A 14,679-nucleotide genomic window follows, 5' to 3' on the forward strand; every position below is an offset into this window, starting at 1 on the left:
CCAGCATCCTGCTCTGGAATGGGAACCTCACCCACATTACACACAGACATACAAAATAGGAGCAGGAGAAGGCCATTCGGCCCCTCAAGCTTGCTCTGTCACTCAATAAGTTCATGGCTGATCTGTTTGAGTTACGAGTTCTGCATTCTCCATCCAGCCCCCTGCCCCCCCCCCCCCCCCCCCCCGCCCCACCCCACCCACCTTCAGGTTTTTAGGTGTCCAGATCACCAACAACCTGTCCTGGTCCCCCCATGCCGACACTATAGTTAAGAAAGCCCACCAACACCTCTACTTCCTCAGAAGACTAAGGAAATTTGGCGTGTCAGCTACCACTCTCACCAACTTTTGCAGATGCACCATAGAAAGCATTCTTTCTGCTTGCATCACAGCTTGGTATGGGCTCCTGCTCTGCCCAACACCGCAAGGAACTACAAAGGGTCGTGAACATAGCCCAATCCATCACGCAAACCAGCCTCCCATCCATTGACTCTGTCTACACTTCCCGCTGCCTCGGCAAAGCAGCCAGCATAATCAAGGACTCCAAGCAGCCCCGGACATTCTCTCTTCCAACTTCCTCCGCCAGAAAAAAGATACAAAAGTCTGAGGTCACGTACCACTCGACTCAAGAACAGCTTCTTCCCTGCTGCCGTCAGACTTTTGAATGGACCCACCATATATTAAGTTGATCTTTCTCTACACCCTAGCTATGACTGTAACACTACATTCTGCACTCTCTCCTTTCCTCCTCTATGAACGGTATGCTTTGTCTGTATAGCGCGCAAGAAACAATACTTTTCACTGCATGTTAATACATGTGACGATAATAAATCAAATCAAATAACAGTGCGTTTACAATCCCTTAACAGGTGGGGCACACACAAAGAATCCAGGAGATTCCATTTACTTTATTGCAGTGTCCCTTTATGGGGCAGCCTTTTAATTTATTCCTTAACTTGACTGTAACACTACATTCTGCCCTTTCTCGTTTGCTTCTCTATGAACGGTATGCTTTGTCTGTATAGCGCGCAAGAAACAATACTTTTCACTGTATGTTCATACATGTGACAATAATAAATCAAATCAAATCAAATGACCCCCCCATTAACCTTTGGCTTCCTTGCCTAACAAGAATCTATTTACCCCCGTCTTAAAAATATTCAGTGATCCTGCCCCCCACCACCTTCAGAGACAGAGAGTTCCACAACCCTCGGACAGTAAGTATAAATTTCACTTGCCACTTCTAATAAGGTGCTGGAGAGACGCAAGTTGTAGTCTGACGCCATGATGGCCGTGTCTCAGTTGGTCACACTTTTTCCTCAGAGTTACAAGGTTCTTGGTTCAAATCCCGCCTGCTGGCTTGAGAATTAAACAAAAAACAAGGCCGACACATCAATGGGGTACTGAGGGAGTGCGGAACTGTCAGAGGTGCTGTTTTCCTGGTGGGATATTCTGCCTGCTCGGGTGCATGTGAAAGATCCCATGGCACTGTCTTGGAGAAGAGCAGGAGAGAGAGCCCTGGCCAATTTTTATCCCTCAATCGACATTGAAAAAAAACGCTTATCACCTGGTCATGTTTTTAATGTAGTTGACTCTTAACTGCCCTCCATAATGGTCGAGCAAGCTATTCAGTTCAAGGGCACTTAGGGATGGGCAACAAGTGCTGGTCTTATAGAATCATAGAATCCCTACAGGACAGAAGAGTTCATTTGGCCCATCGACTCTGCACCAACTCTTTGACAGAGTATCTCACGCTCCCCCACCCCATCCCCTTAACCCCACACATTTACCATGGCCAATCCACCTAACCTGCACATCTTTGGACACTAAGGGGCAATTTAGCATGGCCAATCCACCTAACCTGCACATCTTTGGACACTAAGGGGCAATTTAGCATGGCCAATCCACCTAACCTGCACATCTTTGGACACTAAGGGGCAATTTAGCATGGCCAATCCACCTAACCTGCACATCTTTGGACACTAAGGGGCAATTTAGCATGGCCAATCCACCTAACCTGCACATCTTTGGACACTAAGGGACAATTTAGCATGGCCAATCCACCTAACCTGCACATCTTTGGACACTAAGGGGCAATTTAGCATGGCCAATCCACCTAACCGATACATCTTTGGACACTAAGGGGCAATTTGGCATTGAGAATCCATCTAACCAGCAAATCTTTGGAGTGTGGGAGGAAACTGAAGCACCCGGAGGAAATCCATGCAGACACGGGGTGAATATGCAAATTCCACACAGACAGTGACCCAAGCCGGGAATCGAACCCGGGTCCCTGGCGCTGTGAGGCGGCAGTGCTAACTACAGTGACACCGTGTGCTGCCTTGCCACTTCCCATGAAAGAATATTGAAAACATGACCAGATTATGTGCTTTTATTTGGTGACGTCGATCGAGGGGTAAATGTTGGCCATGGATAACAATAATACTTTGCCAAGCATAACCATGGGCCAATCTAATGGAGGACCTTGGTTGCCAAGGCCTACTTGGGGCCTGGTAACTGGAGGAGGTGGAGAAAGGGAACCTTTCACCTTCCTAGGGTGTCAGAGAGCTCGTCAAATCTTTTGGATTGTTGTCATTGTTAAGGTGGGGGGGCAGTCAATCTGCACACAGCAAGATCCCAACAACAGCGGAGTTGTTTTTTTGTGATCTTGGTTAAGATACATGTCGACCTCCCAGGGACCCCAGGGAGAAGTCAGAGTGCGAGGATCTTCCACACGCACCCCAGAGAGCTTAAGACTTCATTTGGTGGACGGTGTCTCCGACAGTGCTGCACCGCCATCAGCACTGCACCAGAGTGTCAGCGCAGATCAAAGGCTGAAGACCCTGGAGAGGGGGCTTGAGATCAGGGCAGCACGGTAGCACGGTGGTTCGCACTGCTGCCTCACGGCGCCAGGGACCCGGGTTCGATTCCCGGCTCGGGTCACTGTCTGTGTGGAGTCTGCAGGTTCTCCCCGTGTCTGCGTGGGTTTCCTCCGGGTGCTCCGGTTTCCTCCCACAGTCCAAAGATGTGCGGGTTAGGTGGATTGGCCGTGCTAAATTAACCCTAGTGTCAGGGGAATTAGCAGAGTAAATATGATGGGTTACGGGAATAGGGCCTGGGTGGGATTCTGGTCGGTGCAGACCTCGATGGGCCGAATAGCCTCCTTCTGCACTGTAGTGATTCTATGAAACGTGCAGGTTAGGGTGCATTGGCCGTGCTAAATTCTCCCTCAGTGTACCCGAACAGGAGTGCGGCGACTAGGGGATTTTCACAGTAACTTCATTGCGGTGTTAATGTCAGCCTACTTGCGACACTAATGAATAAATTTAAACTTTAAACCGTGGGTCACGACCCCCTAGTGGGGTCACGGGGTGAGATTTGGGGTCGTGACCTCTGAGTTAATTATGGAGGTCGGACTGAGTTTTGACAGCTGCCTTTAAACGTTTTTGTGTGGGTGGGTTTTGCGTAATTGTCCATTCTCCTAAGGCTCGAATTTTTGGTCAGAGTGTCTGGGGAAAGGGTAGATCCTCGCTTTCTTTTTGTGGCAAATCGCAGCAGGTTGTCCAGAGAAGGGCAAATCTCCCAGCACAAGCAACAGGCCAGATGGCAGCCAATACAAGAGGTTCCTCACCTAAGGCCCAAATGTGGTTAATAGCTGGTACCCTGCACCCACTCCCCCGCCCCCCCACCTCCAACCACCTGCCTTCAGATTATCTCCCCATCTGCTCTTAAGCTGCGACTATTCCTGGGCTATATCTGTAGGACTTGTACCACGGCTGGAATCTTCACTGCTTGCTAAAATCAGATAAAAATGAGTTTGAACTGGGTGATTTATTTTAGTCAGTTGTTTAGCTTGAAACCTGAGGGAGACAGATTCCAGACCCCAGGATTTGCAGAGGCTGGGCTGACGATTCACTAGGCCTCCAGAACTCCCTGCGATTCCTCTTCCTTCCTTGGGACGCGAGGCCTCCTCCCTCTAAGCCTGCCTGAGCCCGCCGAGGTAGTACTGGGACTTGAGGAAGCGAGGGAAGGGGTCTTTCTCCATGAGGCCGTGGATTCTCCTCTGGGCTGGGTCGAAGCAGGAGAGGTTCGGGTTGGTCACGTTCCGCTGGACCCACTCTCTGCTGTACGAGTCGAGGTTCACCTGGTCGGAATGAACAAGGGAGAAATCAGTGCCCGTGCTCGAGCACTGCGGATCTCTGAGGCCCAAGGCCTAGATTTTCAGGGCCCCCGTCGAGATAGGGGTCGGACAAGGCCCAGAAATTAGGACTCCAGCCTGCTCCCCAGGCCAGGAAGGCTGGCTACCCAACCCCCCCCCCCGTGCCTTCCCCCCCCCTCAACTGCTCCACCCCATCCTCCCACCCTCCCAACCCTTTCACCATCATCCCAGCCCTTTGCCTACCCACACCCGCCCCGCTCCCCCCCACCACCCTCCCCAACCCACTCACTTAATAATCGAGAAAGAAAGGAAAACAAAGGGAATTCTCGGAAGCGAGAAAGGAAAATCTACCTCCTTCGGGGCCTGGACTTTGACAAACTCCTCGTAAATCTTCTGGGCTTTGAGAGGGAGCTTGGAGCCGGCCTTTGTGTTCTTGTACTCTTCACAGGCGAGCCAGAAGTCGATGTTCTCCTCGCTGAACTCGGAGCGGAGGAAGGCACGGAACGCAGCCACACCACCTGAAAGCAAACAGGGAGAATTATTCTTCCATTCCAACTCTCGTTACTAGTGTGTTACTTAATAACATCGTTTAAATATACCGCTAACAAAATGAATGAACTCTTAACCATTGAACAATCTTTACACATGCAAAGAAACAAACTCTTAACTTCCAACTTATTACTATCCAGTTCCAATTGAGCAAAATTTCTCATATAGGCTTAAACCCCTCTTTTAGAACTCGTTAGCAAACCCAGGCATACTTTGACATGGGTTAACAGCCCTGGAGCTTTCAGAAGGCTTCTGGAGAGAACAAGAGCGAGAGAGAGAGAGCCTCTCCTGTTTACGAGCTCTAGGTAGCAACTGTTCTTTATTTTAAAATGAAAATTAAACTGTTTTTTCTCTTTACGAGCCTAGCAACTCCCATTTGTGGTATGACATGACTCTGTCTACCTAACTCACCTTATTACTTTAATCAAAAAAGAACACCCCATTAAGGGTGCTAAATAAAGACTTACATGGCTAAAATGAGTAATTATCCTTTTTTTTTAAGCACCTGCTGCATTCCCGCCAGACAAGCCAACTGCTTGTAGCAAAAAACTACCTCTAAAAGCAGTCCCCCCTTAAACATAAAGTATATTAATAGCACAGTATCAACACAACACACACACACACACCTACAGTCCTGATACAGTCCCTCATTGCAATCTCTACCACTCCAACATGGTGCACACAATACCTTGTGCGATCTGACCATTTATTTTTTCTCCCTTCAACTCTCTCCCATTCTCTCTTGTAGCTTAACAATGTCCCAGGAGAGGCATTTGGTCCACCAAGCCTGCACCAACATCAATTCCACCCAGACCCTATCCCTGTAACCCCATATATTTACCCTGCTAATCCCCCTGACACTGAGGGTCAATTTAGCACGGCCAATCCACCTAACCCGCACATCTTTGGAGTGTGGGAGGAAACTGGAGCACCCGGAGGAAACCCACGCAGACAAGGGGAGAATGTACAAACTCCACACAGACAGTCACCCGAGGCTGGAATCGAACCCGGGTCCCTGGTGATGTGAGGCAGTAGTGCTAACCATTGTACCACCGTGCCGGCTTTGGAGTTTGCAGGAATTTAAAAGATTAATCTTCAGGACAATATCAACAATAAACTAACAGCAATATCACAGGGCCCTTAAAAATTGATTGTAATATAAAGGTCTTTGAAGGCTGTTGTTTATTGGTTATGGAAATATTGAGCATGGTGATGTTAAGGGTCCCACAATCAATGCAAAATCCTCAACCAATGTCATCCAAAGCTAGGCTGGAGTTGAGTTTACAATCAGATCAGCCATGAGTTTTGTATTCATTCTCGGGATTTGGGCATTGCTGCCTCAGCAATTGCCCACCCCTAATTGCCCTCCAAAAGGTGGTGGGTGAGCTGCCTTCTCAAACCGCTGCAGTACCTGTGGTGTAGGTACACCCACAGGGCTGTTAGGGAGAGAGTTCCAGGATTTTGACCCAGTGACAGTGAAGGAACGGCCAATATATTTCCAAGTCAGGATGGTGAGTGGTTTGGAAGGGAACTTGGAGGTGGTGGTGTTCCCCATGTATCTGTTGTCCCTTGTCCTTCTAGGTGGTAGAGGTGGTGGGTTTGGAAGGTGCTGTCTAAGGAGCCTTGATGAGTTGCTGCAGTCCAACTTGTAGATGGTACACAATGACTGCCCCTATGTGTTGGTGGTGGTAGGTGTGGGATCTTTGGTGAGTTGCTGCAGTGCATCCTGTAGATGGTACACACTGCTGCTACTGAGCGTCGGTGGTGGAGGGATTGAATGTTTGTGGATGTGGTTCCAATCAAGCGGGGCTGCTTTGTCCTGGATGGTGTTGAGCTTCTTGAGTGTTGTTGGAGCTGCACCCATCCAGGCAAGTGGGGAGTGTTCCATCACACTCCTGACTTGTGCCTTGTAGATGGTGGACAGGCTTTGGGGAGTCAGAAGGTGAGTTACTCACTGCAGGATTCCCAGCCTTTGATCTGCTCTTGAAGCCACAACACTGACATGGCTAGTGACAGTGAAGGAACGGCCGATATATTTCCAAGCCACGATGGTGAGTGGCTTGTGGGGGAACTTGCAGGTGGTGGTGTTCCCATGTGTCTGCTGCCCTTGTCCTTCTAGATGGAAGTGGTCGTGTGTTTGGAAGGTGCTGCCAAAGGAACCTTGGTGAGTTTCTGCGGTGCATCTTGTAGATGGTACACACACTGCTACCCTGATCAGTGGTAACCCCTAAGATATTGAACCACAGAGCAGTCTTTCGGACTGTGGGAGGAAACCGGAGCACCCGGAGGAAACCCACGCAGACACGGGGAGAATGTGCAGACTCCACACAGACAGTGACCCGAGCTGGGAATTGAACCCGAGTCCCTGGTGCTGGGAGGCAGCAGTGCTAACCACTGTGCCACCGCGCCGCCCACTCTTGCTCCTAATTCACATGTTGCTATAATCATTTATCTCACTGCTGTTTTTGGATCCTGCTGTGCATAAGATGACTACTTGTGTCTGTCCTACAGCACCGTGGCTGCAGTTCAACTCACTGTGGGGGAAAGCTGTTTCTCAGAGACGCTGTCAGCTGCTATATTAAAACGAAGCCTTTCCTCCTTCCACACTTACGCTTGTGCTCCAGCAGAGTGTCCAGTGATTCTCCCCACTTAGCAGTTTTGTCCGCGTGGCCCCCACTGCAAAAATCAAACGGGATTCTATTACCCAAAGCACCAAGAATCAGCAACAAATCACACCTCTAATGTCCACAGATTCGGACAATAATCGACACTGAGGCAACGCAGGGGACAATTGGGTGGTTAAAAACATGTGGGTGCTGCTCATCCTCCGGGATGGGGTTACTGTCGGGCTGGGGCAGTGGTTCCAGATGTTTGGGAGTATTTACTGATATTTGAGTGTGTGGTAAATTAATTAGAGGTGTGGCTAGTTATGTGGGTGTGTGGTCAGTTATTTAGGAGTGTGGCTAGTTATGTGGGTGTGTGGTTAGTTATGTGGGGGTGTGGTTAGTTATTTGGGGGTGCGGTTAGTTATTTAGGGGTGTGGCTAGTTATGTGGGGGTGTGGATAGTTACTTGGGGGCGTGGTTAGTTATTTAGGGGTGTGGCTAGTTATCTGAGGGTGTGGCTAGTTATCTGGCAGTGTGGCGTGTTATTTAAGAGTATGGCTATTTATTTAGGGGTGTGGCTAGTTATTTAAGAGTGTGGTTAGTCATTTGGGGGTGTGGCTAGTTATTTGGGGGTGTGGCCAGTTATTTGGGGGTGTGGCTAGTTATTTGGGGGTGTGGCTAGTTATTTGGGGGTGTGGCTAGTTATTTGGGGGTGTGGCTAGTTATTTGAGAAGTACTGTTAAAGGTTTTGGGGGTGTAGCTCCAGTTGTTTGGGGGGATGGTCAATGTTGGGTTTGTGTCTCCAGTGGACTGGGAGTTGATTGAGTCCCTGTTGTGTGAGTGCATCAGGGTGTGTTGGTGTTTACCAGGTCATCGAGTGTAATAATTACACACCCTCCCCAACGCGATGCCCTCCCGTTACTGGACTCACCCTGGGATCTTGCTTTTCCTCTCTGTCCTGGACGCAGTGGACTCTGATTTTAGCAGCAAGCCCAGTCGAGAGCCGACCTCTTTCGCTCTGGAACATTAAGAGAGGGAATGTTGGTCTGAGCCCCGCCCTGTCCCAGCTACACAGGGCGGAGATCTGGCTTCACCGTTACAATCGCAAATACCCAGAAAGGCACCACAATCAATCCTGGTTCAGGACTGTGATGGCTTGGTCACAGTCAAAGCGGCATTAGGGGAGGGACATTGATATTATCTGCGGGGAAAGAGCTTAAAGAATGGAAATTAAAAATGTATCATAAGTATTTTAAATACTTAGAATCATAGAATCCCTAAAGTGCAGAAGGAGGCCATTCAGCCCATCCAATCTGCACTAGCCACAATCCCACCCAGACCCTATCCCCATAACACCGCGTATTTACCCTGCTCATCCACCTGACACTAAGTGGCAATTTGCCATGGCCAATCCACCTAACCCGCACATCTTTGGACTGTGGGAGAAAGCCGGGGCACCCGGAGGAAACCCACGCAGACACGGGGAGAATGTGCAAACTCCACACAGACAGTGACCCGAGGAGGGAATCGAACCCGGGTCCCTGGCGCTGTGAGGCAACAGTGCTAACCACTGTGCTTGCAACAAGTTGTTTCGTAGGGCAGAACTTGAATACGACTAAATTATGAGACATCATCTTGCACTCATCAGGACGAACACAAGAATGTCAAATTTCAAACGATTACAACAATTTATCGGGACAGTTCAAATGCTGCATCTTTTTATAATTATTCTGGAGCCTGGGAAGGCTATTGTTCTTGACTGCTTTCTCCGTAGCAATGCCTCATCCAATCAGGGTCGACCTGCCAACAAATCTGCACTCATTACTCCTGCAGTATGAACCGTTGCGATCCTTTGAAATCTGGCATTCCTGCATTTGTCCTGATGAGTCCTTAGATGAAAAGCTTTGACAATGTGTCTCTCTTTCGAGAAAAATTCGAGCACTAAGCACATCTATCAAGCAGCTCCACATAAATTATTTATATATTTATTTATTAGTGTCACAAGTAGGCTTACATTAACACTGCAATGAAGTTACTGTGAAAATCCCCTAGTCGCCACACTCCATCACCTGTTCGGGTACACTGAGGGAGAATTTAGCACGGCCAATGCACCCTAACCTGCACATCTTTGGACTGTGGGAGAAAACCGGAGCACCTGGAGGAAACCCACGCAGACACGGGGAGAATGTGCAGACTCCGCACAGACAGTGACCCAAGCCGGGAATCGAACCCGAGTCCCTGGTGCTGTGAGGCAGCAGTGCTAACCACTGTGCCACCGTACTGAGAATAAATATCTATCTGACAGCTCCAGAGAAACATTTACAGCACAAAAGGAGACCATTCTGCCCTGTGTGTCATGATGGCCACTTTCCACCTGCCCCTTGGGGTGGCACGGTGGTTAGCACTACTGCCTCACAGCGCCAGGGACCCGGGTTCGATTCCCAGCTTGGGTCACTGTCTGTGTGGAGTTTGCACATTCTCCCCGTGTCTGCGTGGGTGTCCTCCGGGTGCTCCGGTTTTCTCCCCCATTCTGAAAGACGTGCTGGTTAGGGTGCATTGACCCGAACAGGCGCCGGACTGTGGCGACGAGGGGAATTTCACAGTAACTTCATTGCAGTGTTAATGAAAGCCTTACTTGTGACACTAATAAATAAACTTTACTTTTACTTTACCTTTACCGCTCCAAGGCACAACCAGTGAACCCATCAACACTACATGGTGGAACCTGGTGACTTGGCTCCCACTGAGACAAGGGGAGCTGGGATGACATATCTCTCAGCTGTTCTCTGTTCTGGTCCTATGTTACAGAAGGGATGCACAGAGGCAGCGGGGGAGATGCATTAGATAAGATACCTTTCCAGACACGAGGCCGGCAGTGCGGCTAACCCTTTGCACATCTCCGATCCGTCACTCGGTCCAACCGCAAAGACTTTCGCCGAGCTTGTTTTCTCGTTGCTGCCGCTTCCGCTCAAGCCCCTCTCCCTTTGGCAGGGCCCCTCTGTACTCTCCCCACGGCAACTTCCTCCACAGTTTAAATAAACGCCCTTAAACTCGTGAGGGGACTGAGCTAGCACAGTCTAATCAGCCGTTCCCAGATATTCCGACTTTCTCCCATGCTGACGTGCCGGGGGTTGCATCTGGGAAATGCATTTGGTTTTCATTCGATTCCAATCTCACGCACACTCGTGGCGTCATCTTCCACATCCAGGATTTTATTTATTTTGGGCCTGAGTGTTGCCAATTATTTACAACTCCGAATATTTTCTGTGCATGAAGTGTATTTAACAGTTTCAGGCTCGCTCAAAGCTCGAAGCAGCACGGAGGCTGTAACAGGAGCAGGAATCCAAACGGCTCCAGCAGAGGGGGTTTGCAACATTGCAGCCGCGGGAATCCCTCCGTATTCCACCCAGAAACGGGCTGCATTGGACGTACACGATGGGCCAAATGGCCTCATTCCGTGCCGTGACAGTCCTGCCATAGGCCATTCAGCCCAGCAGGACTCTGCTGGTGTTTCTAAACTTCATGAGCATCACTCAGCCTCTGTCCGCTCCCCCCTGCCCCCGCATCCCCCCCTCCCCATTTAAGGGGAGACGATGGTCTAGTGGTATTTAGCTGCGGCATAGTGGTTAGCACTGCTGCCCGGGACCCGGGTTCGATTCCCGGCTTGGCACACTGCCTCGTGTCTGCGTGGGTTTCCTCCGGGTGCTCCGGTTTCATCCCACAACCCAAAGATGTGCAGGTTAGGTGGATTGGCCATGCTAAATTGCCCCTTAGTGTCCAAAGATGTGCAGGTTAGCTGGATTGGTCATGCTAAATTGCCCCTTAGTGTCCAAAGATGTGCAGGTTAGCTGGATTGGTCATGCTAAATTGCCCCTTAGTGTCCAAAGATGTGCAGGTTAGCTGGATTGGTCATGCTAAATTGCCCCTTAGTGTCCCAGGATGTGTAGATTAGTGCCCTGAACCCGAGTCCCTGGCCCTGAGAGGCAGCAGTGCTAACCACTATGTCACCGCGCTTCCCCCCCTAAGCGCGTTGAGGGTTATGGGGCCAAGATGGGTAAATGGAGTCAAGACCGAGATCAACCATGAACTAATTGAATGGTGGAATAGATCAGAGGGGCTGAATGGCCTCTGTGTGTTCCCTAGTGCAGCTTTGGATAGGAAAAGGAAATCAGGAGTTGGGGGAATCGGTATCTTATTGTGTGATATTGAGTGAAATATTTGCAGCTGTGTTTAATTCCCAGTGCACAAATGACCCCTCGCTTGAGTTGAGAGACATCTCAGTTGACATCTCAATTGTTCTTGTCCCATGGAAGTGGTGTCTGTTTGGTTGCCAGGGAACCATAATTGACATGACGATGCGCTGGGAGGGGGGGAGCTGGAGAAATTAGCTGGGAATATTTTGGAGGAATGGATTTCACAGAATGAAGCCTGGGTGCCAAGGTTCTGTCACAAGTCTCTTATTGGCTGCCCCACTGCTTAACTCATGAATGTCCGATGCGGCGGTGTGTGTGGTGCAGGATCTGACATGCCAGAAGACTCCAGCGCCTTGAGCTGGAAGCAATTGGGACATGATTGGGGATTGGCTTAAAATGAGAGGAAAGAAAACAGTCCCAGGGATCCAGGTTCGATTCCCGGCTTGGGTCACTGTCTGTGTGGAGTCTGTACGTTCTCCCCGTGTCTGCGTGGGTTTCCTCCGGGCGTTCCGGTTTCCTCCCACCATCTGAAAGATGTGTAGGTTAGGTGGATTAGCTATGCTAAATTGTCCCTTCGTGTCCGAAGATGTGCAGGTTAGGCGGATTAGCCATGCAAAATTGTCCCTTCGTGTCCGAAGATGTGCAGGTTAGGCGGATTAGCCATGCAAAATTGTCCCTTCGTGTCCGAAGATGTGCAGGTTAGGCGGATTAGCCATGCAAAATTGTCCCTTAGAGTCCAAAGATGTGTAGGTTAGGTGGATTAGACATGCTAAATTGCCCCTTAGTGTCCAAAGAAGTGCAGGTTAGGTGAATTGGCCATGCTAAATTGTCCCTTAGAGTCCAAAGATGTGCAGGTTAGGTGGATTGGCCATGCTAAATTGCCCCTTAGTGTCCAAAGATGTGCAGGTTAGGTGGATTGGCCATGCTAAATTGCCCCTTATGTCAGGGAGACTAGAAAGGTAAAGACATGGGGTTACGGGGATAGGGCCTGGGTGGGACAATTGTCGATGCAGGCTCGATGGGCTGAATGGCCTCTTTCTGCACTGTCGGGATTCTATGGTTCAATGGAAATAATTGAGTCACTCGGTCGAACTTGTTGTCGAAACTTCGCAACTTCCACTTATCAGGACAAATGCAAGAATTCCAAATTTCAAGAGGTCACAATAATCTGTACAGCAGGAGACAATCTCTCCCCTTTTCTCCTGTAGAGGGGAGATGGTGGAGTGGTGTTAATGACACTGGTTAAGTAATCCAGAGGCCCAAGCTAATGTTCTGGTTTCAAATCCCACCAGGGTAAACTGTGGAGTTTAAATTCAATTGATTAAAAATCTGGAATTGTAAGCTTGTCTCAGTGACCTGGACCATAAAACCAACATTGGCTGTTGTTAAAAACTCATCTGATTCACTGATGCCCTTTAGGCAAGGGAAAATCTACCATCCTTACCTGGTCTGGCCTACACGTGACTCCAGAGCCTCAACATTGTGGTTGACTCTTAACTGCCAACCCCCCCCCCCCCCCACCCCCCCCAGGACCACTCCCCTGCCCTATCCCCTTAACGCCACACATTTAGCATGGCTAATCCACCTCACCTGCACATCTTTGGACACTAAGGGTTAATTTAACATGGCCAATCCACCTAACCCGCACATCTTTGGACTGTGGGAGAAAACCGGAGCACCCGGAGGAAACCCACGCAGACATGGGGAGAACATGCAAACTCTACACAGACACTCACCCAAGGAATTGAACCCGGGTCCCTGGAGCTGTGAGGCAGCAGTACTAACCACTATGCCACATTGCCACCCATTTTCAAGGGTGCTGCAATAAATTCTTGCCAGTGACGGTCAGACCCGATGAAAGAATACATTTTTCAAAAAAATACAAATTGTTTAGTTTTTATTTATTAATCACAAGTAGGCTTACATTAACACTGCAATGAAGTTACTGTGAAAATCCCCTAGTCGCGCTGAGGTACACTGAGGGAGAATTTAGCACGGCCAATGCACCCTAACCTGCACATCTTTCGGACTGTGGGAGGAAACCGGAGCACTCGGAGGAAACCCATGCAGACACGGGGAGAATGTGCAAACTCCACACAGACAGTGACCCAAGCCGGGAATCGAACCCGGGTCCCTGGCGCCGTGAGGCAGCAGTGCTAACCCACTGTGCCGCCGTGCCTCCCACTGTTGCGATCCTTTGAAATTTGGAATTCTCGCATTTGTCCTGTTGCGTGCGAGATGAGAAGCTTTACTTAAGAAGCACTCAGATGAACACTTGTGATGCCACAAGGCCAAGTGTTGGAAGATGGAATCAACACTTAGCCTGCACAACCTCCCGCGGTAGAGAATTCCGCAGGGTTCACCACCCGCTGAGTGGAATAACTTCTTCCTCATCTCAGTTATAAACGGCCCACCCTGTATCCTGAGACTGTAACACCTCCCCCCACCCTCCCAACCACCCCCCCCCGCAACCCCTCCAGCCAGAGGAAACAACATCCCTGCCTCCAGTCTGTCTAACCCTGTCAAGAATTGTATACACTTCAATGGGATCCTCTCTCATTCTTCTAAACTGCAGGCCTGGTCAACCTAATCTCTCCTCACAGAGGGTAAAGCAGCCATTCTTACTAACGGCAGGGGTATGAAGTCAGGGAGCTGACGTCTCGGGTGAAATGTGACACTGAGGTTGGGAAATATCGGATGTTTGAGAAGTCAGTGGGTGTGGTGTTGAATTTAAAAGCCGGATTAAAATATCCTTGGTGTTCAGGGAATTAAATATTCAAGCAGCTAACCCAACATGGTTGGTGGGAGGCACAGGAGTTCGACATGTTTAGACAACGTCAGCGACATGGTGGCGCAGTGGGTAGCACTGCTGCCTCACAGCTCCAGGGACCCGGGTTCAATTCCTTGGGTGAGTGTCTGTGTAGAGTTTGCATGTTCTCCCCCGTGTCTGCGTGGGTTTCCTCCGGGTGCTCCGGTTTTCTCCCACAGTCCAAAGATGTGTGGGTTAGGTGCATTGGCCATGCTAAATTGCCCCTTAGTCTCAGGGGGACTCACCAGGGTAAATGCATGGGGATAGGGCCAAGTTGGATTGTGGTCGGTGTTGACTCGATGGGCTGAGTGGCCTCCTTCTGCACTGTAGGGTTTCTATGATTCTATGACATTCACCCTCCACGCAG

The 14,679-nt window shown here is 49.7% G+C and overlaps 1 protein-coding gene across 1 annotated transcript; it reads right to left on the reverse strand.

Annotated features, from left to right (window-relative positions):
* Positions 1-2,852: 2,852 nt before the first annotated feature.
* Positions 2,853-10,435, reverse strand: LOC144507690 (regulator of G-protein signaling 4-like). The gene is made up of 6 exons (XM_078234882.1): positions 10,164-10,435; positions 8,242-8,328; positions 7,317-7,381; positions 4,508-4,674; positions 3,687-4,141; positions 2,853-3,352 (listed from the first exon to the last, which is right to left on the reverse strand). The coding sequence occupies exons 1-5, from the start codon at positions 10,205-10,207 to the stop codon at positions 3,974-3,976; spliced, it is 531 nt and encodes a 176-aa protein (XP_078091008.1). The 5' UTR covers positions 10,208-10,435; the 3' UTR covers positions 2,853-3,352; positions 3,687-3,973.
* Positions 10,436-14,679: the final 4,244 nt, after the last annotated feature.

Source organism: Mustelus asterias, chromosome 19 (assembly GCF_964213995.1).
Source record: "Mustelus asterias chromosome 19, sMusAst1.hap1.1, whole genome shotgun sequence".
Classification (NCBI taxonomy): Eukaryota; Metazoa; Chordata; class Chondrichthyes; order Carcharhiniformes; family Triakidae; genus Mustelus; species Mustelus asterias.

Coding starts and splice junctions, on each gene's coding strand:
- LOC144507690 (XM_078234882.1), bottom strand. CDS start 10,207: ATGTGCAAAGGGTTAGCCGCACTGCCGGCCTCGTGTCTGGAAAG. Junction 7,382..8,241: donor AGGAAAAGCAAGATCCCAGG/GTGAGTCCAGTA, acceptor TGATTTTTGCAG/TGGGGGCCACGCGGACAAAA. Junction 4,142..4,507: donor AAGTCCAGGCCCCGAAGGAG/GTAGATTTTCCT, acceptor CATTCCGACCAG/GTGAACCTCGACTCGTACAG.